The 26,045-nt window shown below is 40.9% G+C and overlaps 1 protein-coding gene and 1 long non-coding RNA gene across 2 annotated transcripts in view; both read left to right on the top strand.

Annotated features, from left to right (window-relative positions):
- The first annotated feature begins 361 nt into the window (after positions 1 to 361).
- On the top strand, positions 362 to 2,243 carry LOC105099267 (uncharacterized). Its single transcript, XR_838072.3, has 2 exons — positions 362 to 524; positions 1,967 to 2,243. It is a non-coding gene; the product is annotated as an uncharacterized LOC105099267 (long non-coding RNA).
- Positions 2,244 to 17,162: 14,919 nt separating this feature from the next.
- The window catches only part of PLD5 (phospholipase D family member 5), a 213,747-nt gene continuing 204,864 nt past the window's right edge, over positions 17,163 to 26,045 (top strand). Inside the window, exon 1 of the mRNA XM_031438542.2 lies at positions 17,163 to 17,387. Coding sequence (XP_031294402.1) covers positions 17,199 to 17,387 — 189 coding nt within the window. The 5' untranslated portion in view covers positions 17,163 to 17,198. The remainder of the gene's footprint in view (positions 17,388 to 26,045) is intronic.

Genomic DNA, 26,045 nt, shown 5'->3' with positions numbered 1-26,045 from the left:
TAGGGTGTACTGAAATCAGAAGACTCTGAAGTCCCTGGAGCAAAAAGAGAAAAATGAAAGCATATGATCAAGTGTGGCTCTCAAAATGGACCTTACTAACTTTATGTGGAAATCTGTATTCAGTAATTTAAGTTTTGGTTCTAGTTAGCCAAAAGCTCACATCTTGCAAGGGTGTCCCCTGCCTCTCCATCTCCTGCCCTCTTTGTTTATACGATAAGCATGGCCTCTTTCCTTAAAATAAAGGTCATTTGGCAAGGAGAAAATCAGATCACACCAGTGCAGAGTCCTCCTTGAACCCTAACACCAGCCATTTCTGGCATCATTTTTTATCCATGGGGTCAGTCTGTCCTTGGTCCTTCTGGAATGCTGCACCATGTTAAATTGATATGCCAATCTTTCACTCATTAACTGGCCCTCCTTGAGTGAGTTACTTGGTTCTCTGAACCTCATTTCCACATTTGCAGAATAAAGAAAACAACAGCTAACTAGGAGGACTCTCGTGAGAATTAAAAAAGAGGATGGAGGTAAGAACTTTGCTCATGACAGCCTTTTAACAAATAGCTATTTTTAGTAGCTATTATTGTCACCACCCAATCTTTGGTATAACCGTGCCATGGAAATGCCCTCTATGAAGCAGGTGGAGCAGGTTGACGGGCAACGGACAGTCAGAATTTGATGAACAAGCAGTCTGGAGCTTGGAGTATGTTGGTCTCAGAGCCTTCATCCACAAAGAGCTTGGAGAGTGGATGGTGTATATTTCCAAAGACTTCCTCTAAGGTCAAGAGAGGTCAAAGTACTTCTTATCAATGTCTTCTTTTCATTCCTAACCCAGGCAATAGATTGGCCTTTATGGGTATCTGCAGTGATCTGACCGACTCTTCCATTCCACCAGCGAACACTCACACATGCACAGACAGGGAGTAGTTCAGGGTAGAGTCAGGATCTGAACTCAGAACTAAGCTTCACCAGTCAGGTGCTCTTTACTTTCCACCACAGTTACTAGTATTAGTAAAAGTAGAAGGTGGGAGTTGGTCATTTGCTGTCTTTTCAATCATTAGGATAAAAAAAGAACCAAAGGACAGAACCCAAAACATCCATCTAGAATGTTCAAGAACATTCTAGAGTTGGCAATGAATATATGTATGTACATATACATGTATGTGCACACACGTACGTGTGTGAGATGAATATGTGTTTCGTATGCATCTATATATCCATATACGTGTGTGTGTGTGTGTGTGTGTGTATACAGAACCACATGGAAGTCACTATATTTGTAAATTCTATTCGTATTGATTCTGATTTCGACTTTATAGTTTCTTGTCCCTCATGGCAAATTCTCTTACTAAAGACATGATAGCTATGTTTTAGGTAGTAAGAAAATACTCTAGAATAATTTTTAAACTTATATGTATTTTCATGCATGATAAGGAATTATAATCTTATTCAAGGAAATGTGGAAACAGCAAAAGAAAAATGAATCACTTTGAATCTCAGTGCTCTAATACAATGATCATTAGCATTTTGATTTTATTCCTTCCCCTTTCCCTCCTTAAGAAATTTTTTCTTCAATATTCTTTTCTTTACATTTCTTGGTTAAAGTATGTTAAATCAATAAAAAAAATCTCAATAACTGACAGTATTAGCCATTACTTCCTCTCCCAGTAGATTTTAAAGCCCTTTAGGCAGGAACCATGTCTTATTCAACTTTCTGCTTCTGATTTTTCTCTTTCCCCCAAGGCTTATCGTAGTGCCTTGTACCCAGCAAGTATGCAATGAGTCTTTCTAAGTCATATTCTGCAGGAAAATTGTAGAAGACTTAAGAAGCCCTGGGAATAAAGATTCAAGTGTCAAATGAAAGCTATGTTTAAATTGAAGACAGAATAATAAAGCATTTACACTATTCTCAGGAGACCAGTCTGATTCCAAATATGCACTCAACGTTGGGATTTCTCTTTTCTCCCAGGTAAGAGTGTTCCAGTTTATTGGGTCCATTCACAACTTGAGCAGATTCCTGTCATTCAAATCAAGTTGGCTTACAGCAGTGGACTTTTGCAAGAGGAAGGTGCAAAGTCTATTTTTATTAACAAATGTACTTGCTCAGTCTCCAAAGGAAGTGGCAAAACTGCTTCTTGCAAGAAAAACAGGATTAACTAAATGAAGAACTACAGCTAATCTCTGAGCTTGCCCTGATTGTTCTGGAGTGCTCTTCTCAAAAATAAAATTGGAAGGTCTTGGCTTCACTGGAGTTTTTTATTGCAACCTTATTTAATCTGCAAAAGGAGTTCCAAGTATGGACGAAGAGTGTGTGTCTGTCTGTGTGTCTGTGTGTGTATGACAGACTGTCCCACTTTTGTCTAAAACTTCTGAACTTTAAAATATTGTAATAATCATAATGCCAAAATAACATGAAATGTTAATAGAATCTTGGTATCTTGGGTTCAGCTGTCTCCTTGACTCTTCCTTCCAATCTCTAAATCCGTACAGCAGTGGTCTCTCAGCCTGTGCTTAAATATTTTCAGTGCTGGGGAATTTACTGCTTTCCCTCTGCCAAATTCATCTTTGAATGTGGAAATTTCTGAAGACCATCTCCTTGTACCTTCTACTCACTGATATTATTTCCAAGGGAGAAAGCTTATGAATTGTGACTGCCCATTAAAGTCCACTTGTGGTGGGGTCTGTATCCTACATCCCCAGAAGCACCTCTCCCCCGAGGCTGACCCAGAGCTTAGCTGAGACAGTGCAGATACACATTTGGAAATCGTCAAAGGTAGAGACAATAGATTTTCCACGGAAGGATGGCAGAAGTATTTTCAAACCTTGTAGAACTATGAGGCTAGAAGAGAACTGGGTGGGGTGACCCAGGTGCGTGTACACAGGATGCAGGAAAGGGAATTACAGGACAGAGAAGGAAGTAAATTCCAAGCAGAGGGGTTCTGGGAACCAAGGAGGGGCCACAGAACACGAAGAGGAAAAAGACTTTGAATTCAAATTTTGAAGCCTTCGATTCTTTTAATGGATCTCCAGCCACATCATCCCTTATGCCTCTGGAGCACCAAGCTGAGGGGAGAGGGAAATGTGCCATCCTCAGTGAGTTGGCTTCTCAACAGAAACCTTCTCAAAGTAATGCTAAGCACAACTGTCATTTATAACGAAGTGCTAAGGCTTTTACCTACATCATCTACTTTAATCCATCATGTTTTAATATTAAATATTTAAATTTTAATATGTTAATCCCTCTTAGTTAGTCCTATTTGACAGATGAGGACACTGAGACTGAGAGAGTCAACAAACTTATTGAAAGTAAAACAAATTAGTGACAGAGCAAGCAAACAGATCACTTGACCCCAGAACCCATGATCTAGCCTTCACACCACACTCACTGCCTCTAGGCTGGAGCCACACATGGCCATAAACAAGAGCTGGTGGAGGTGGTGGTGCAGTAGATACAGGCTGTGCGTGTGCTCAGCACCTTCTGTCTGTAGATACATGCAACTAAGGTGGTCCAGAGGATATCTAAAATCAGAGAACAAACTCAACCAAACTTCTGAGGGTATTAGAGGAGTGGGAAAGACATGCGTATTTGTTGAGAATCAACTCTATGCCAAGCAGAATGCTAGATGCTTAAAACAATAATAAATCATATAATGGCTGTAATAATCTAAATAATAAATAAACTGTCTTTGAAAACTAAAAATAGCCAGAGGACCTAGAACAATTTTTTTTTTACGAATTCAATGCATACATAGACCTCATTCTAATTCCATGTGCTTCACATATTTATTAAATTAATAATAGATGGATAAAGGTCTCCAAAAAAAGGTAAACAGGAAGCTTATGTTAACACTGTTCATGAGCACAGAACACGATCCTATGCTAGTGGTACTGGGGCTATAAAATGAATATGACCTTCTCCCCTGCCCCACAACACACATCAGACAAGATACATACAAGAACCTACAGAGAAGATGGCATGTGCCAAACATCACACATGAGAAGGCAAATGAGACAAAATTTAGAAAAAAAAAGGAGAAATGCAGGTTTTCTAGAAAGGAGTGGAAGAGATAAAAGGCATTTCACCATCCTTAAATTTCAAGGCTCACCTTTGCAAAATTGAAAAACAATCCTTTTGTTCTTGCATGTAACACAAGTCCCAAACTACCCACTGCAGTGACTAAGGATGCCTGAGCTGGGGACATGCTCTGGGAGCCGTCGGTGAAGACACACTGTTTGCACTTGTTTCCAGTGGGATCCACGGGGAGGAGAGCTGCTTGTTGAACTTCAGACAAAGCTACACGCGACATCAGGTCTCCCTTCCTGAGAATGGCCTCTAGGTGAAATAAACCTTGATCACGGGTCCCTGGTGGTCTTCACACCATCACCTGCCTTCAGTCCTCCTCGCATCCACCTCCAAGGGCAGTTTGTTTAATTCTTGGAAGTCAAATACAATCGTAGTTCTTCTTTTTTTTTTTTTTTATCAGATAATTCTTAAAGCACTGATGAATTCTGATTTATCTGTTGTGGCCATTCCATCCCCAGATTCCGATCTTTTGCCTCTATTAATTCCAAATGCCTTCGAGTTTTGCGTAAGAAACTTAAAAGATTGGAGCCCCGGGTATTGCTGAAGATCGTTAAAGTGTTATATGCTAACAGGATAGAGGCGCATCTGTGAATCTCTGAGTTTATTTTCAAAGAAAATGGAAGCGATAAAAACCAAATTGCAAACAGTAAGGCGCTAAATGGGCCATGTAGTGACACGAGGTCCTGAGAAAAGACATCTTGTGTACACACAGGGATGGAACCCCAGTGTGCGGCGCCTGACATCAGCTCTCAGGAAGCAAAGGTGACACTGGTGATGGCAATCATATTTCCTCCTTTCTTTTACTGATTCCCCTGCATAGGGACAGGCAAGATAAATGCTATAGCTAACTTAATATCCTTATCAATAGAATATTCCAGAGAGTGTCTTGCTTGCCTGTTCATTTTTATCAGGAGCAAATCTTCCAGCCAGATAAACCACATGCTGGTTTTCAGCCACATCTATGCAACACAGGAACTAATATTTTGATGAGATAGGACTATTGTATTGTAATGAAGCAGTAAAGTGAGCCTTCCTTTTACTATATGCAGTGATGTCTGGTGAATATTTAACCACCAGCTCTTGGAGGGGAGAGATGATGGGGAGAGGGATCCCACATCTGTAGTGTTTGCTGATTTCCACAGTGTAAATACTCCCACCGTTGCTGATTTCCAGGTACCAGCCTGAAGTCACTGAACATAGATTTGGAAAGAGATGTGCACAACTGCTCTTCACAGGCCTGCAGGTGCCAGCTCCAGCCCGACACTGCCTTCATGCATATCACACCAAGCCAATAAGACTCTACAAGTCAAACTTAGCTCCAGAGTTAGATAATAGTCTTCATGACTGGATCCTGACCTGGCAAACTATTACACTCAAACTAAGATCAATGAGTTACTTACTATGATATTATCACAGTGAGTATCGAATTTTTGATACATATTTCCTGTCCAAGTGGACCGGAACACTATGACTGACTCTAAAAATAAGTGCTACCACTTAAAGCTGACTTCACACTGCCTATATGCACGCATCGCTCTGTGCCTTCCTGGCAAGTCATAAAATTAGATGTTTTGTGTAGGCTTTTTTGGTAAATGATGGTAATTTCATAGGTGTCATTTATATCCCCAGGGGGACTCCAGGAAGGAAGTAGTATAATCTAGCAAGGAATCGCTTTTGAAGGATTTTACTAGAGGATTTTTGTTGACTCTCTTAAAATAACTTTGTTTCCTTTTCCCTGGATAGTCTGCCTATGAACTTCAAATTGCTTCACCAAGAGGTCTGCAAAAAGAGATGCCAAGACAGGCAGAGACAAATAAAAAGAAATGACTTATACATGAAAGGAAGGGAGATCTTTTAAAATTATAATAAGCTATGGGACTTGAAGGAAACAATGAAAGTCTTGAGGTTTAAAATCCACAGGTTCCTAAATTCAGTCTAACAATACTGGAAAAAAAAAAAAAGAGGTTGGGAAAGGAGATGGAAGGAGGGAGTGAGGGAGGGAGGAAGGAAGGAAGGGAAGGAAAACTTAGCTTTCACGTGATAAGCTTGTACCAGGCATATGGTCTTTGTTGCCTGTTCCTTTTATCCTAGGCAGTCTTCCTGACCCCCTGAGCTATTTCTAGGAAGCAGGGACAGAAGATGTCATTCCCTTTGTTCAACATAACATAAGGTAAAACATTATGCTGTCAATCTTGAAATTCTGCCCGCCCTTCTCACCATTCTTCTTGCCCTCCCTCCTCCTGTAGGTTTTATCTTCTCTAGGGAATAGGACATACAACAGTCACTTATCTTCCCATTTTGTCGAAATTTATGCAACTATTGAAAATAGAGATGTTGCCTCTACCAGTCTCACCAGCTGTGACCTTCCCTTCTCTCGCCATTTCAGCATGTTCGCTCTCATGGTGACTGTTTCCTCATTTCTTAGCTCCAAGTGCAAACAAGGTACAGTGTGGAATGTAAACAGAGCTGACACTTGGCCCAGGGCACTCCCTCTCGTGAGGGAAAGGAGGTGGCACAGGCAGAGGAAGAAGGTGCATAAAGCTGTATCTCCCATCTTCTATAAGCAGAGAAATGGAAAGGCCGCTTTGTCTACCAGTTATTGGGTACATTTCTGATTTTATCGCACCTGATGAGAACCATCATAATCCTTCCCTTCAAAGGCACAAAAGGCGACGTTCACTATTCTTTTTCGACTTGCCCAGTTCATACCGTTAAGAAATCCAATAGGAAGTGGATCACTTTAAAATAGAGGCAGAGGCAATGTTTTACAATAACTTTAAATGGAGTGTAATCTATAAAAATATTGAATCACTATGTTGTACACCTAAAACTAATATAATATTATAAATCAACTGTACTCAATTTAAAAAAAGTATTTTGACATAGTGTCTTCAGGTATAATCATACGAGTAAAGGTTTTAAGTATTAAAAAAGGGATGACACTCTGATACATGCTACGACATGGATGAACCTTGAAAAAATTGTAAGTCAAACAAGACAGATACAAAAGGACAATACTATATGTTTCCACTTACATGAGGTACTCAGAATGGGCAAATTCATAAAGACAGAAAATAAAATAATGGTTTCCAGCGGCTGGGGGACAGAGGACGTGAGGAGTTATTGTTTAATGGGTACAGAGTTTCATTTCTGGAAGATGAAATGTTCCGGAGATGGATGGTCATGGTAATTGTACAACAGTGTTAACTTAATGCCACTGCACTGTACACTTTGGAAAAGAATATGAAGAGAAACATAAATATGTTCATGTGTATCTGAAACATTATGCTGTACACCAGAAATTGACACAAGATTGTAAATCGACTATACTTCTGTAATAAAAGAAAAAAGATAGCAATAAAAAATGGTTAAAGTGGAAAAAAATAGAGGCAGAAGCATGAATTTCCAACTTCTCTTTGGAAATGCTTTAAAGCACCTTGAGATCCTTGGGATCTTGCACAGAGTCGCTGCTCAGTAAAAACTTGCTTCCCAAATAGATGAATAAAAGAAGATTTGAGCGATAAAGTGGTCCAGCTTAACCATCTGGAATCATTCACTTGACGGTCACGCAGAGTAATGTACCTGCGTCTTCTCTGTGCTAGAGGAACAGGCAGAAGCTGGGACGTGCAGTTATTACTCAAAAGTGGTCAGTACCTATGACTATCATTGCTCTTTGGTTTTAGTTTTTGAGAACTAGGGGTATTTTGCAAGTGCAAGCCACCTGACTCTTTCTTGACCCTACTGATATGGTAGCCTGGGTTGGCTGTGCATAGCTTCTTCTGATTTTGCCATTTGTTATTTCCACTGGCTAAGGAAATAAGTGGATCAAGAAAAATATCTGTGCATTTATAAGCGAGGCTGATGTAACACAGTGTTAACATCAACAGATTGAATACTTCTGGTTGATTGACGAGAGAAAAGTCACAGCAGAATAAACTGAGTTTCCTCTGCTCAGGTGTAGATTCTTTGGGACTCTTGGTGGGATGGGGACAGTGGCAATCAGATATTCTGCCCCGTGGCACATGGTGGAGCTAGCTGTCCCTGCATATTCTGTCCAATAATGCATTTACTATTATGGGGGAGAGGGGTTTCTAGTATATCTTATGGAACTGCCCAGTTGTGCATTGTGGAGTACCATTCCAATGTATGGCATTGTTAGCCACACTATTTCTAATGATGATTATAATACAATACATCTTATACTTCAGTTAAGGGTTTTTCCAATATATAGAAGGTGTTGCCCAATATCCTCCTTGACTTTATACCTGCTTCAGCCAGAAGACTGGGTGCCATGTCTTAGGTGTTTTTAAGACATTGATTCACAAAGTGAGAATTGACCTGATTCTCTGCTAAGTCCCAGAGGAATGACTGGAATTGAACGGAGACTATAAAAACACAGGTACTCCTTAGTAGTGACAATAAGCTCTTGGTGTTCAAAGCTATTTTAGCCCAGTTAATAGACTGACACTCTGCCTAGAATATTTTAAGATTCATATATTAGACATTATATATTAGATAAATGGTGCTGATTTTACTGCCCTTTATGGACTGTGTAACCTTGTGAAGACTGGTTGTCACCGCCAGGGGAAGCACAGAGCAGATCTCAGTTGTCCTCAAAACACGTAAGTGAAGGATGGCCCAGATGCCTGGGGGCAAATCATCAAGTGAAAAGAACACATAAATATCTTTGCTTAGGGAGATGGTTCAGGCTCGTGTCTTCAAAATGTCACATGTGGAAATAAATGGAGTGTTATTTTGAAGGGATAGAAAGGTAGAAGTATTCAACATATTGATTATGTGGTACCCATTCTATGCACATCCCTGATCATCTTATTGCAGAATGGATGGGCTTTCTGTCCGTCTGCCTCAGCACAGGGGGTGCTTGCATGGGTGTCACCTTTGTTACAGCATCCCACAAGATTTCTAGGATCAAGCAATTCATGACTAGAAAATGAAAGCATTCCTTAGTGGATTCAAATGAAAACTAAAATCATAACCAGGTTCATTCCAAAAGGAGACACCGGAGGAGAATGGAGCTGGACTTCTATGATAGCATCTGTATTTATGCCACACATAAGGTTCAAGTTCCTCATTTTGTTAAGCTGAAAACATCACTATCAGAACATTGGGACACAGTTTGCTAGAAAAACAGACACTGGCTTTTTTTTTTTTTCTGTATTGAGTCATAAATGGGTCATAAAAATTTGAAGCCATTTGTGATACATTAAATAAAGATTAGACAGGAATTAATTCCCAAACCCAATACTAAGGCCATAGTTGGCTGCAGTGTGATGTTTGTAGGAACTTCTGTCAGGCCTGTGCTTTAAGCAAACAAGCAATTTGGGACAGTCTTTGACAGCTGGGGTCCATTCTGAATTAAATAAATGATGACATGGTACAGACGCACTACATTCAGCACGGAGCACTTGGGTCATGCCGTATCAGTTACTTTGGCAAGATCCTGTTAGTCATGGGATATAACATCAATCTTGGCAAGGATAGTTCGTTGGAGAAAATCTGCCTGTAGGGGATATATTTTCCAGACTTACCATGATGTCTGCTTGCCTGCCTGCCTTCCTTCCTTCCTTCCTTCCTTCCTTCCTTCCTTCCTTCCTTCCTTTCTTCCTTCCTTCCTTTCTATGGGCGACCTTTAAACACTCTGCCTTGCATTAGAACCAAAGGTGGTTTTCAGGCCAGTGTGAGCTGATAAATAAAAGGCATATGAGACCAAATGCTAATGGCTGTCGTTTTTGAGGGGGAGAGGGTGGGTAAATAAAGTTTATTCTAGGAAGAGCAGCTCATTGAGAGAGAAAACTGGTTTAAAATCTACATATATATACTGTTCATTGTTTCTAAGAACAGTTTAGAGCTTTAGCTTTTAAAACTTACATAGTGATCAAAGGAATAAAGCCAACCACAAAGTAAGAATCAACAGAATGCAGCAATGCAATCATAAAGGACAGTTAAATGTGCTTACTTACACATATTCAAGAAATCAATCACCTAAGTTATAAAGAATAAGTAGTTCATCTGTGTCCTTTTTTTTTTTTTTAAGATTCCACATATAAGTGATATCATATGGCATTTTTCTTTCTCTTTCTGGCTTACTTCACCAGAATGATGATCTCCAGGTCCATCCATGCTGCTGCAAATGGCATTATTTCATTGCTTTTTAATGGCTGAATAGTATTCCATTATATATATATACTATATATATATATTATATATACTACATCCTCTTTATCCAGTCACCTGTTGATGGACATTTAGATTGTTTCCAAGTCTTGGCTATTGTGAATAGTGCTGCTATGGACATTGGGCTGCATGTATCTTTTCAAATTGGTGTTTTCTCCAGATATAAGGGCATTGATCATCTTTGGAAGCTGTGCCCAAGAAGCCTGCTTGGAAGGAAATGTGACCCAGCAGAGGATGGATATGAGGAAACCAGGGTGGAAGGGCACTGAGAGGGAAGTTATAAGCAGCTCTCGTGAGTGTACATCACTAACATAAGAAGAACTACAGGAGAGAGATTCTTAGTGACATGAAGACCTTCAAAAAACCCTCAAAACATCCCCCATGAGAGGAAAACAGTCAGCATTGCTATCTGCCACACGCAAAGAGCATTAGGGTCAGGTGACCAGCTGGCCAGAAGAGGTTGCGTCCCTCTTACCCTTGCTCCCTATGGTGGGTGCTGTGGTGGGTCATGGAGATCACTCTTCAGAAAAAGAAGAAGGGTTATTCCCTCAGCTTCCAGGAGTGCTCCCTGAAGATGACCCTTAGCTGCCAGCTTTCTTTGGGGGCTGCCTCAGCTGATGAGAACTGGCTTGCCCAAGGTCACAACTCTTTCCAGGGGAGTCGCCCATACAAAGAGTGATCAGCAAAAGGTGCAAGTGAATTCCCAGCCCTTTCCTGCAACTCTCTCCCAGTGGGGTCGTCGAGGCCTTTGTCGGGATTGACTGGCTTTCCCCTTTGCCCCCTCCCTTCGACATATGTTGATCCCCAGGCAGTCCTTGCACGTTAATCTCCATCTCGGACTCTGCTTTCTGGGGAACACAACCTGCAATGCTCCTCATTCTAATGCCTGACCTAGAGGGGCCACAAGCAGTGGTTACCAAGTGGTAGAGGAGGTGGAGCAGCCTCCCTCCCCAGCTGCAGGCTTCCAGGGAGAGGGGACGATCTCTCAATTGCATGCATATTTGCACATAGGTTTTTAGTCTTTTTTTTTTTTTTTTGGTGGGGAGAAAGATGAATTAGGCTTACTTATTTCTTTACTTTGAGAGGCGGTACTGGGGATTGAACCCCAGACCTCACGCATGCTAAGCTACCACTTGAGCTGTACCCTCCCCTCAACTGCATGCATATTTGGAGGTACGTGATTCTTAGACTGACTCTTCTTCAAATAAAAAAAAGACAAAAATAAACGATGAAACATGCCAGAAGTATCCTCCATGAGTAAGGAAAGAACAGATCCACAGCCTGAGTTTAACAGGGAAAAAGGGCATAGCTGCTTTCTCCTCATTTGATGGACTGATTACTACATGTTTGGAACCTGGGTTTTGAAATCAGTCTCACGTTGGTTTCCAAGCTTTGTTCCTTAATTTCATGTGACCTTGAGAAGTTCACTTAACTTCTTTAAGCCACAGTTTCTAGGCTATGAAATGGAAGCAACAGTAAATTGCTGTGCGAATTAAATGAGAATTATGCAAAGCTCTTAGCACAGCACCTGGCACAGCGTAAGCACCCGAACTTCCTCTCCTTACATATCCAGAAAAAATGAAAACACTAATTCAAAGAAATAAAAAGAATAAAATAATGCCATTTGCAGCAGCATGGATACACCTGGAGATTGTCATACTAAGTGAAGTAAGCCAGAAAGAGAAAGAAAAATACCATATGATATCACTCGTATGTGGAATCTTAAAAAATGACACAAATCAACTTATTTACAAAACAAAAGCAGATTCACAGACATAGAGAACAAACTTATGGTTACTGGGGGGAAAAGAAGGGTGGAGGGATACATTGGGAGTTCCATATGTGCAGATACTAACTACTACATATAAAACAGATAAACAACAAAGTCCTACTGTATAGCATAGGGAACTATATTCAATATCTCATAATAACCTATAATGAAAAAGAATATGAAAAGGAATATATATATGTATAACTGAAACACTATGCTGTACACCAGAAATTAACACATTGTAAATGTGACAGAATGAATACTAAAGAGAGTTTACATAAATCACATACCAGTTTATTTTCCATAATAAAATTGTAAATGGAAGCAACAATTCTTTGCAACTCCAACTGGCTTTATTGCAACCCTATCCTTTTCTGAACTGTTTTCAGGGCAATTTACATTGATTTACTAGACCCACGTACCAGCAAAACCAGTTTTTCTTCTGCATTTGCTAGGCAAGTTCTTACCTAGCTGCTGATACCTAATTTTGTTAACCTGTTTTCTATCCCCCTCTCCCTTTCCATCTGAGTTCCTGGTCTAGAGATGTGTAAGTCCTTTTGTCTCTCGTGCACACTAAGGGACTCCTTGGCCAGGTTTTCCAGTTATAACTTGTTCCCACCCCCATTGGGTTCACCTGCTTCCTGTTCCTTTGCTGGAACTTACAGCCTCCTTCATCTGTCACTTCCAGGTAGGTGAATATTGTGATGACTGATAAATGTAAGCCAGGGAGCTTGCTTCTTAGAGAATCCCAAGGTTTTGATTGACTTTCTCTCATAGAATATACATTGGCTTTGAGATTCTCTGTCAAAACTTTAGGAAGTGTACATATTCAGGGGTAACCAAGGATTTTAGTAAATAGCTTATCATAACTCATGTTTTATCCTGTCAGCAAAATTCTAGTTACACAATCATTTGGAATAACCTTAAGTATACTAATGATTTATTATATTAGAGTGATAGCTTATGCATTTACAGTTATAAAATAAATAATTGGGCAATTGACCAACAGGGTTAAAAGAAAGGAAATTGTGTACACCTGTTACTATGATGTTAAATATAGCTTATTTCTCACATATCTATTTCCCAATAAAGACTGAAGCCTGCAGAGTTTACATTTTCATTCTGAAGCTGGGAATACTACCAAGTTATAACCCTACGTCCAGGTGTGTGTCAGATTCAGCTAGTTAGTTTTCAAAAGATACCCTCAGCATGCACCTTATTCCACAGTGACACCTTAGCTACATCAAATAAATTTGTATCTCAATTCTTTAAAAGGCCTTTTTATTTTATGTTTAACTCTGCTAAACAACTCTTAAAAATCAGCCTCCTACCTACAGCCTACTGACTTTTCCCAATCATTTAGCTTTGCCTTCCTAAACCAAGTTATATATACCAAACTTTGGGAATGTTTATTTTTCAACAGCATAAAATGCTGCCTCCTGGGGAACTACTGATTTTGTATTATTTTCTTGACATTTCTCTATATTTGATCATAATTGCATGCTATTTGTACTTTCACTAGAGTCTGTCTATTTTTAAGATTGTAAATTCATTTACATCAGGGTTTATGACTTCTCAGAATTCTGAATGCCCACAATGCTTACCCAACTCTGAGTACAAACTGGAAACTCAATACGTGTTTGCCAAGTTGAAATTCTGAGTTTGGTTTAGCAAAGCTAAACTCTGTTTCTCTACCAAGATCATCTAAATGTGTAACCACATTTTCTTCTCAAAATCTGATCCCCATTTGGGTGATTTTCTCCAGCACCTTTCCCTAGCTCATCCGTCTCCTGGTTCCCCTGCACCTGCAGCTGTGTTACAACATTCAACCCGCCTGATTCTCCAACTAGATCAAGCTTACATAATTTTAAATTTTCTTTTGTTTTATTTATCTTGTGTCTGCATGGCCTTGTATACATCAATTGCTAAAATGAATACTTCTGGAAAGAACAGGAGTGGCTTGAGCATAACTAGAATAGAAATATTAAAAGAGGGAAAAAAAAGATATTTAATGTGCCCTGTTCATCTTTGTACATCAATTTAACAGTTTTTACAACTTGAAACCAATCCATTAGGGTTGACATGTTGACAGGCAGTATTGGTTCGTGACAGATTAACCAATTCTTCACCTATTATTTATTCTCTGCCTACATTTAACAAAGCCATTAACAAAAAACAAAAGACCAGAAAAATAACATCATTAAAGCCAGGACAAAAACTAGAACCACATGATAGGGAGGGAGAAGGACATTGTTGGCTTAGAAAATTTAAGATCAACAAAAGCTCCAGCAACTTAGCATGAAATTTAGCAATCAAGATTAATTAAGTGATACAACTGCCAATGAAAATGATAACATCATCAGAATAACATAAAGAACATTCCTGAGCCTAAATGTTCTAATAACAATAGCATATAGTTTATACAGTGTCTTCTTATGTATTCCATAATTTTATTCCTATAGTAATCATTTGAGATAGTAATGACTAATCTCTATTTATTAGATAAATTCAAAGCCTACTGAAATCAAATAAAAACCATTTAGCAGAGTAAAGGGTCAAGTGTGGCCCCAGTTTCCAAGAAAGTCAATGGACTAGTAGGATAGATAATTGTAACACCTACGCTGCATTAAGAACATACAAGAGCTATGAAAATGTACAGGAAAAAGTGCTATGGGAATTAATTATAAATTCAATAGTATTAATACATTTCAATGATATTTTGGGGCAAGATTCTCATTATTATAATTGGCCATCTTCAGAAATATTTTTCTTCTCTACAACAGTTTCAATTGAGTTTAGCTTCATAAAAATGCTCTTTTGAAGGTCAACCAGCAAATTTCATATTACTATCATAAACAATGAACTTGGACAGGGATTCAAGGTTGATAAAAAATTGTGACCATGACTGCACTCACATTTATTTAAACTTGTTGAGTCCATTTTAATGTCTGGCACTATAAACTAAGTAAACTGAGTATGAAACAGTACAAATCTATGCTTTGCTTGACCTTTTTAATCATAAAACATCTATAAATTGATTACAATACTCAATTGAGTATCTCGCCTGTAACGTATATGCTATCATTATACTCATTACACCATAGATGGTAGAATCTACAGTGTTTTCCCCTAAAAAGGTACTGTAAAGAAAAAAAAATCTACTCAATATGAAAACCTGGCTTGATATGAAAACTATTTGTCTGAATTCTACTACAGTGGAAGACTTCATTATTACTCTGAATTGGATATCTGTCACCTGTCAAGGTTTGGATATATCACGTGACTTACAGTGTAATCTTACAGAGCAAAAAGCGGAGGTAGCCTTTGCGTAAGGGCAGTCTGGTTTTTCTAACATCAATATTATAAAAGATATGTAACTGTAATCATTTAAATTGTGTGTTTTTACTTAAAAAAAAAGTAAAAGCAGTGAAAGCTAAATTGTAATAGCAAAATATGAGACAAGACAGTGTAATGCCTAGTGTTAACAGCCTTTTAATCTGGTTCAAATCCTTGCTTTGAAGTGCATTTCAGGCTCGAGTCTCAGTTCCCTCCCTCACCAGGAAAATGGGGTGGATGACCTTTGTCTTACGTAATAGCTGTGAGATTTACCAATAACCCACAACCTGGGATACAATACAATGCAAATCAGCTCCCAAGTAAACCAGTAACCAAGAATTGTGTGAGTCTCGTTTATATGTAGCGGCTTCATCCTCAAATTGACTGCTCATAGGATTCTGTTTCAACTACTATTACTACGATACCATCTTTTAATATGGAGACTCTAAAAAGATATGACACAATCCTTGCCATCATAGAACTGCATCAAATTCTCACCCAGAACTTCTTTCTTTGAAACTATCCTCCAAGGTGGACAGTTCTGGGAAACAGACCATCCAAGGACTAGAGAGATCAGTATACCTTCTGTGGCTCCCTTTAAAATCCTCAGTACACTTCACCTTTCAAATGCTCCCCGAGCTTTTAAATTGACTTAAGAAATCCTTAACATTAGTCGTTATTCAGCTTTTCAGTAAAACCAGATAATGTTTTGAAAAATGCTGACTTCAACAACAGCAAGAGATTAAGAGATTTAAGGTTCAATTATTCATATGCCGCCTTATTTCTAAAAAATCATCATGTCTATCTGCCTTAAGACTGGGCCTGGGAGGGAAGGCAGACGTAAAAACCCTCGGGGGAGTAAAACCTGACCCTGGGAGCCTGCGGACGGAGAGGAGAGACAAGTGCACAGAGCTCGAGCCACAGACGCCTCCTGTAGGCAGAGCATCTGCACCGAGGGCCGGGGACTCGCTCGCCCAGGACCCAGGGGGCGGGCCCGCTGGGAGTCGCGCTCCGAGGGGGCCATCGCGGGCTGGGGCGGTGGGTCCGGCGAGCTGCCGCCCGGCTACTGCGCCGGGAGGGTCCGCATCGCTGCACCCTCGGAGGAAAGCGCGCCAGGCTCAAGAAGACACTTGTCCTTGGGGCCGTTTTCTGGGGTTGCTGGGCACCCTCTGCTCGGAGTCCCCAGGGGTGTGACAAACGGGCTTCTGAGGCTGGAAGTTACTGAACTTTGAAAAAGAGAAGGGAGGCAGAGGCCGGGCGCGGCGAGTGGGGGAAGGGCGGGGTGGTGTCGGGGAGGGCGGGGGCGCGGGGACGGCGCTCACTTCTCCAGTCGCTGTTCGCTTTCAAGTAAAAATGCGAGAGGGAGACGTGGAGCCCGGCTGAGGGAAGGCTGCGGAGGGCAGGTCGGCCGCCGGAGCCGCCGCCCGCCTGGGCGCTCCGGGAGGGGCGGCGGCCGCACTCACGGCCCTCGGCCTCCTCACTGCGCCAACCTGCGGGCTCGCGCGGCCCCTCCCGCCGCCCACCGCCCGCTCTCCCCTCCTGCCGCACCCCGCCCCGGTCTGGCCAGCCGGTAGGTGCCGCGAGGGGCCCGCGTGCGGAACGCCCGCCCGGGACCGCAGCCGCCTGCACCCCGCGCCTCCGCCTCGCTCGCGGCCTCCCTCCCGCCCCACCCCTCCGGCTCCTCCCGCCCCGCCGCGCCCGGCTCTCCGCGCTCCCCGCTCCCCGCGCCCGCTCGCTCCTCCCTCAGCCCCGGCCGGCCTCCCGGGCGCCCATCCCGAGCCCGCTGCGCGCCGGCCGCCGCCTGGTCATGTCAGGATGGAGATCCGGCAGCACGAGTGGCTCTCGGCCTCCCCCCACGAGGGCTTCGAGCAGATGAGGCTCAAAAGCCGCCCCAAGGAGCCCTCGCCGAGCCTGACCCGAGTGGGCGCGAACTTCTACAGCAGCGTCAAGCAGCAGGATTACAGCGCCAGCGTCTGGCTCCGAAGGAAAGACAAGCTGGAGCACGTAAGCGCGGCCCGGGCCGCGGCCCTGCACCTGCCGTACGCGCACCCCAGCCCCAGGGCGGGGGCCAGGACCCCGCGGGCGGACGGGCTTGGGGAGGCGGGCGTCCGCGGCTTCCGCCCACCCGAGGCCCTTCCGGCACTTTCCTGCGGGGATGACCGGGCTGCGGTGAGGAGAGGGGCGGGGGTTCCCTTCCGGCACTGCCTGGCCAGCACACCTCGACCTCCCCGGGCCGCCGCTGCGGGGGGCGTTCGCGCCGCGTTCCTGGGCGCCTTTGCGGGGTGAGCAAGACGGCGAGCTGCCGCGGCGTGGCTCCGAGGAGCCGGCTTTGCACGGTAGTGGGCTTTAGAGGGGCGTTTGCTCGCGTCTTCGGGGCTATTTTACCTGATCCAGAACTAACATTAACGAATCCGTAAAGTTGTCGTCGCTGGCGACCAGCCTAGGTCGGCGCACGAGCCATTCGAGTTTTCTGCAGCGGATCCTCTGGGATGAGCAGGTGGCGGTCCCAGCTAGGGAGGGATTTACTCGTTGCAAGGAGAAACAGAGAAAGGAAGAGCAAGCAGGTCGCTCAGCTCCCGGGACCCGCCGCTAGAGGGTGGGGGCCGGCTCGCGCGGACCCCCTCTCCCAAAGAGGCGTGCTTCGCCGGAAGCGTTCCTGGCGCTGGGGCTAAGACCCTAAGGCTCGCCGTTCTGGAGAAAAAAAGTTCTCCTAGAACGGCGTTTAGTGGCTTCACAGTTTCCCAAATCTGACCCATCAGCATCTCCTTAACCAAATGTTAACATGAAACCAAGAGAATTGTCTCAAGAGTGCAGCACAGCTAGATAAGGAGAGGATGCTGTTTCTTCCTGCGGAGCTGCATAATCCAAATTGAGTCTGTTAATGGAATGTAGAGGTTTTCTTGTATTTGGGTCACATTGCCAATTATGATAGAAAGATAAGGAGAACTTCTGGAACTCACACATCTACTGCTGCAAGGATCTGCTACACCCCACCCCATCCGCGTTTCTCTTCTCCTGGGCTTTTCAGCAGCAACTAGCTTCCCAGGAGGAAGCCGGCAAAGAAGTATTTCTTACAGTCTGAAAGGAAGGTCTGTGCCTTTTCTCTGAGGGCCTCAGTAAGTCCCTGAGAGCACAAGTTCAAAGCTGTGAGTTGGGGAGCAGGCTGTATTGTGTATAGAGACAATTTCGTAACAGCAAATGAATGTCTCAGATCTTTAAGACCATGGAAGTAACTAACTGAAGGAGATTTCTAGGATGCAAGTTGTTTGAAAGGCAGCAGTATCTGCTTAAAAATGCAAGCCCCAGAATTAGCGAAGGAGCCATTGGTTATTAGTTTGAAGAAGGGCTATTCGCATCTTCATGTAATTTAGCTTCTGTTGTCTTTGTATTATTTTAGTACTAGGGAGATGGTCCACCCTTGGAATGATGATAGACTACATCTTCATTTCAGTTACCCTCTGTGTGTTAATTTGCAGCTTGTACTTTTAGCCGGTCTATTTCCTTTATTCTTTTACTGGAAATCAATAGTGCAGCCTTCTATGACTATGTCTTCTTGAGTCACAGACACTGCACACGTTATACTTAAACGGTGTTTCACTTTTAGTTTTTCATTAAAAGTATCAAGTCATACAGAGTGGGCCACGGCAGCCTCACCTTTATGGATGAGTACGGGATGCTCAGTGTCTCCTGAGGGTTAGAGACCAAGGAAAGGGAGGTCTGGTTGTTTGAAAGGATGTAAGGATCTATGCTTTCTTCTTCACTCAGATGCTTGAAAGTAGAGCATTGTACTTATTTTTTGAAAAATCTTCTCATTTGTTATTTAAATCAGTGATTCATTTTTATTTGCTTTTTCAAATACATTTCATGAGATGTATTCTGTTCTGAAGTTTTCTTCTACACCTGCTTTAATTGGAAAGGAGGCCTTGCTTTCAGTGAATTTTTTTGTGATATTCTCTTGCCCCTTTGAAACATCTACAGACATTTCAAATGAAATAATATTTATGGCAGTGCTATGAAAAATTACATTTCCATAAAGATGCAAATTTTATTTGCACTCAAGCTCATCTATCCTATGTTGTGTACACTATAATGTTTCAGGTAGTTTGATGTTAATTTCTAGTTAGATATTTGATATTTAAAAATGCATAACAAATACAACCAAGTGTATTATTGCCACACAAAGCATGAAGATGTAATGTTGACTTTATCATAGACAACATTCTGAACATATCAGGCACCTTCAGATTTAGATGTTGCAGAGATTAGGATGAGTGTGTCCTGTGAAATTCAAAGGTGATGTACGGTAGTTTGACCCCTTTGATCTGTCTAATCAAATGGATGACTACCACTTTTATTATGTTAAAAAGTGAATAATTATAATGAAGTCATATGCATGAAAACAGCTTACTGTTACTCTGCTGGTGCTTTAAAAGCCAAGCTAGTATTAAGGGCATAAATAAATTATGGCTTCAAATGACGCACGTATGCAGGCATCGCAATAACGGAATTCCCTGAAATGAAATCTGGCAGTGTGTGGACTGTGTCCAGGTTTCAGAGGCATTGCTTAATCTGAAAGTCAATAACAGAATGTGAAGTGACATCTGGAGAATATATTTCCACTCAGTTCGCTAAAAAGGAGAATAGTTTATCCCCCCTTTTCTAGTTTAAAGGCAACAGGACTAATCCCCAGGTTGGACAAGAGAAAAGTGACATGAATTGCATAATCAGGAATTGGAATACATTCACCCCACGTTAAATTTGATTCCAGTCATTGGTTGGTGGATACTTAAGATGAACACTTGTTAAGAAATAAATGTATATGAGTGAATTCTTCCATTCTTAAGTCATGATTAGAAGCTACAAGGAAGTTATGTTTGTATCATGAATTCTAGACTTCGACCTCTACTTGGAAATTTCAGGAAAAAAGTAAAATTTCTGGGTCATACATAGAATGTTGTCTTATTAGCTACAAGTAGTGCCCTTGGTTCTTAGAATCTTTCACCTCCTATTCTGCCTCTTAATGGTTACGGCTTTAGAAAGCATCAGGTTTGGACCAGCAATGGACAATGGAAGTCTTAATTCTCTGTAGGATCCCATATTTACTTTTTAGGTAAAAGTGAAGGATTGTGATCTAAAAAGAAGGGTTGCAAGGGGCCACTTTTTCAACTCCCTAACCTACCCTTCTCTGTCAGCCCTTTCTGGGGATGGATTACTTTGAAAGTCACCGTTTAATACAGTTTGGCTATCCCAGAGGATGGTGTTATCATTAGGTGTCCTTTGAGGGTATATGCCTTGATTGACCTTTTGTTTCCACAAACTGGGAGAGTTGCAGAGGCTACTCCGTTTAGTAGCCTGGCTTTATGCCAGTTGTACGTGTGTAGAAGTTTCCTGATGCCATTTATGGAGATGGAGATGTCTTATTTCTCTTCTACTTAGTCAATTAGCTTTTGCCAGAGTGGTTAAGAGAGGGACTCAGGTTAGACAGGCCACCGGACTCGGTCACCAGGATGTACGTTCACAGTCCTCCATGAGCCGTCCCAGGTTTGCTGGATGATTCAAGGAGACAGTCCATGTCTGAACAGCAGTAAGGCACAGTCCCCTCATGGCAGGGGCTCAGTACCACAAAAGGATTTTTCCTTCAGTGCTTCTCATCTGTGCAGCATGGCAGGTGTCTTAGGTCAGCCTGCTCTCGCAGAATCCATAGACTGGGTGGCTTATAATCATTTATTTCTCACAGTTCTGGAGGCTGGGAAGTCCAATATCTAGGCATGGGCAGATGTGGGGTCTGGTGAGGTCTGCTTCCTGGTTTATAGGTAGCTATCTTTTTGCCCCATCCCCAACCACTGCTTTCCTTCCCAGCTTGGTGCTGGTGGGATTAAGTCAAGTGATATTTCATTTATCTGCATGGTAGCTCAGAAAGCCTATTTAAAAGAAAGCAGAGGAGAGAATTGTAAAGAGTAAAAGACAGAATCCTTAATGTTCACACTTGTAGTGAGCCTTGGTATCTTGCTTGCTTTTAAGTGCCTCACTAAAAGAAAAAAAAAATATCCCCTTGAAGTGCGAATTTGCACCTGCTTAAATAGAGTTTATGTTACCAGTGAATAGTAAATAAATGCCAAGCGCACACTTGCCTCCTAGAATAAATTATTCACATGATGAGCAAAGAATAAATGGATTGGAATGAACGTGGTCACTGTGATCTAGGTACAGATTATGTAATGCCATTTATGTCTCACAGAGCAGATTTGTGAGAGTAATTATACCCCACAGAGCAGATCAGTAAAGCACCAAAAGACAGAGTTCAACCTAAGGGAATGAATCTCCATTAAAAATCAACCAATCAACCAACCAGCCAAACAAACAAATAAACAAGGAGAAAATATCCTTTTCTAGATTTAATGTGTTTGGGCAAGACTGGATCATTTTAGTCTGGCAAACATTTAACATTAACATTTATCAAGATTATTTCCTGTGACATTAGATAAACAGAACAGGCAAAGCCTAGGCTGAGGCAGAATTCTCTGCTCTCTAACACATCAATCAAGACGTGAAAAGTCCAGATGTCTCTTGAGTGTGTTCTAATGCATCTCAGTGTTGTGTCCGCTATCATATTTGTCATTACTTTAGGTAGCATGTATTTATCCTACTAATAGACTGTGGGTTGACATTTCAGTTTGTTTTGAAGAAACTTGGACTTCTTTGAATTCCGTTGGGTGTGGCTTATTGACTTATTTTAACATAATCACAGTCAGTGACGTATCATACTTAAATAACTTGAGAAGTTCAAGACTCCTGGACTTAAGATTCCTTTTTCTTCCTTTCTTCCATATTGTAGCCACTACCAATTTCCTCTGGCTGGTTTCTCTAAAAGTCTTAACTTCTTCTTACAGACTTATGTATCTATCTCAGGTTTAAATGTATGTAACAGTTTTCAGTTCTATTTTAGCTCCAAAGGTCAAGAAATCTGATGAATCTTTTGAACTTCTGGGACAAGGCAGTAGCTATAACATGTTGAGTTCTTGTACTGAATTGACTGATAGATGGTATAGTTAGGCAGAGGTAGAATGTGCAGTAAAATAGCAACCCAGAAATGTTGCTTCAAGTGTGTATATTGGGGGCATTTACTTACTGAATTGCCTCAAACTCATACCTGCGTAGATTGTACCGTGAGAGTTTAGAGTGCAACATGAATGATGAGGTACAGTTTAACTGCCAAACAGTCGTTATGAAGAGACAGACCTTTTTACTAAAATTGTACATTTAAATTTTTCTCAGAAATAGAGAAAAAAGAGCCCAGTTTCTGAAATCACAAATCAAGCCCTTAAGCAGGGCTTATGAGGAAGAATGAAGAACATGGCAAACTTTCCCAGATAGACTTATATACATTGGAAAAATCTCACTGATGCCTAAGGTATGAAGTGTGCCCAAGCTGAACTACCTGACTGGGTATCATGGGACTGGACGTCACGGCCATTGCATGATAAATATTTTTTTTATCCTCTAGAGTAGAGAGTGAACCTTTTGAACATACTCTTTTTCTGAATTGAGCTATAATTGTGCTCCTGCCAATAAATTGTTAGGTCTATTACAGGTTGAGAAGAATTAAGTTGAGAAGATGGGACTCATTGAAATAAAAAAAAGCACTAATGGACACACTCATCACCAACAGATATTTACTGAGAGTGTCTTTTGTGTGAAAGACACTTTGTTAGGAGATTTTGAGGACTTCCATTCAAAAAGCATTTATATGATGTATACTGTGTTCCAAATAGCAGAGAATAAGGGAGGGGAGAGTACAGCTCAGTGGTAGAGTGAATGCTCAGCATGCACGAGGTCCTGGATTCAATCCCCAGTACCTCCATCAAAATAAATAAGTAAATAAACCTAATTACCTCTCCCCCCAAAAAAGCAAAACAAAACCAAATAATAGAGAATATACAATGATCAGAGCAAGTCTTTGCCTTCCCACAAATGTATACAGTTTTATAAATACAATTATAATATTATTACAGCATAATGAAAAATACAGAAAAATGCAAAGTAGTATAAAACACTGTCTTCAAAGAACTTGTTTAGACAAAGATAAAATAAGTAATGAATCCTGTCATATGTAATGATAATTATAATAAAGTTAAATTTATTCCAGCAATGAAAGTTGATATAAAATTTGAAAATCAATGTAATTTATCACAGTAACAGAATGAAAGTAAACCCATATTGACTATCTCAATAAATGAAGTAAAAGTCTTTGATAAAATTCTATACTCAAGTATGATAAAGTTCTCAACAAACTGGAAATAATAGGAAACTTCATTTTTCTGGTAAAGAGTTTCTTTTAAAAGAATCATAGTTAATGGTGAAATATTTAAAAATATTTGCATGGATTGTGAAGCAGAGATATCCAAAATCATCTCTTCTATTTAGCCTTGTATAAGCAGTCATAACCAATGCAATAAGGCAAGAAAAAGAAATATAAATATAAGAATTGTAAAGGAAGTAATAAAATTATCATTAGCAGATGACATGATTCTGTACATCTGAACAAAATAAACTACAGATGCACTTAATGAATTAATAATGTCACTGGATTTATCACTGTCACTGGATACAAAGTTACTATATAAAATTAAATTAGGAAAACACAGTTGCAAATAAAACTAAAAATTATTACCTTTTACATTAGCATGGAAATATCAAATACTTAAGGAGACTGGTGTATAGATCTCTTGGATATTTATTTTATACTATGGGTATAATTCAGTTCTTTGTTTTTTATTTTATTTATTAAATTGTTCCCACTTGGACTGCTGGGAGCTTGTTTGTCTCCTGTGTCCCTTGGAAATGCCCCCATTTTAAAATTTTTTGAATACTTCCTTACTTTCTGGTACTACAGAATGCTAAAGGCTTATCTTGTATTTTTCCTGCCTCTTCATGATATATTTGTAAAGATACTTCTTCATTTTGGGGTGAGGTAATTTTTTCATTTCATTTTTCATTTGTTTGTTTAAAAAGGAGATGTTTCATTTTTAGTTTCAACCAAGTCCACTGTTAAAAGGCTCCAATAAGACAAAAACTTAGTAGTTTCATATATCAGTGAAAGTTCAATACACATATTTTGGTTAAGATCAGCATCTTCATTTGAACTTCTCATCAAAGCCCCAAAATACCTTATTTATAACCTCAGCCCATAAATTCTCATTTAGATGATGGAAAGAAATCTTATACTAAGCAAATGATAGGACATGCTGAGTGGTACAGTGACTTTATGTCATGTCCTAATATTGCGTGTGACACATATATGTATGCACACACAGCTCTTTGTACAGACATTCTCATTCTTTTCTTTTTTTCCAAGGTCAGTGATCTGTTGTTGGAGGATCAATTTCTACACTTGGGCATCAGTAACTCCTTTCTCTCATTTCCAATTTGGTATTATTTTCCAACTTTTTTTTTTTTGATGCTTAGATACTTGGCCTGTGTGTGGAAAGGGGATGGATCTCCCATGGTCCACCATCATGGTTTCCTCTTTTCTGAGCCAAAACAACATCTTCTGAGATTTTAAATTCTCTTTGGAAATTTACTTGGAATCTTTTCAACATCAGCCCACTCACACTAAGAAAACATCTCAGTCAGAACTAAGAAAAGAATGGGCAAAAAGAGAAGGAAGCATGGTGAGATAGGCGTTGAAATGCTTGGTAAGTGTAGCACTCCAAGGCAAACACGCTTGTGGTCTCATGTGGTGTTTCAGGAGAGTGAAAGTGTGAAGAATGTGCGTTGGTCTTTGGCATCTCTTGTCTCTTGTTTCAAAATAATTCTTCCCTCCTCTGCTTGGGCTGCGTACCTGTGCTACTCCCGCTGAGCCGCCGAGCAATTCCGGCTTTCTCGTCCTTCCAAGTCCCTGGCAGCGCTAATGTAGGCATATTGTTTGCTTATTCATGAGGGTATCTCTGTAAACCCCCAAATGAAATTATTATGGTTATGATTATAGCTTTTTTACTCTAGGAAATATTACAAAAATGGAGTAACAGTAAGATAACAATTCCCAGGGCTTTGCTGAAAGTGGCCTGTGAAAGAAGAGTTTTACCATCACTCTGCCCATTTCCTTTAACAAGAACAAAGATGAGTAGGGAGCCCGTATATCCTCTGAGTGTAAAGAGGAAGAAAGAAAAAAGTAGTTGCTCAAGGGCCACGTGAAGCAGATGCATGTGAATTGGCATTAGTACTGATGGAGCATCAGTGCTGTGCAGTGTTCGGGCAGGCATTCAAAACAGGCAAGCCCTTGCTCTCTGTGACTTTGATAAAGTTGCCTTGTTTCATCAGGGTAACGTTAATTTTATTTGGATATTTCACTTTACCTGATTTTATTTTGGGTTTAGAATAACTGTCACAAAATTGGTATTCAGTTCAAGGAAAGAAAGTTGACAGGTCTGGGTAGAATTTGAGTGTTAGGGGGATAGTCAGGCAAAAAGGTACAGAGTTCAAGATGAACTACTGTGGCTCGAAAACATATTGACCTCAGTTTAGTCTCTAATCTCTTTCCTTTTTTTTAATGGCAGGGAGGAGGATATGCTTCTTGGAGGCACAGAGCATGGTGAAAAGCTTACCAATGTGCCCACTTGAAAGACTCTGGCTTCTGAAGAGGGGCTTCAAATGATGCATTCA

This window comes from Camelus dromedarius, chromosome 21 (genome assembly GCF_036321535.1).
Source record: "Camelus dromedarius isolate mCamDro1 chromosome 21, mCamDro1.pat, whole genome shotgun sequence".
NCBI classification, from domain to species: Eukaryota; Metazoa; Chordata; class Mammalia; order Artiodactyla; family Camelidae; genus Camelus; species Camelus dromedarius.
Note: the sequence above shows the minus strand (reverse complement) of the source record. Positions and strands in the feature narration are given on the sequence as shown.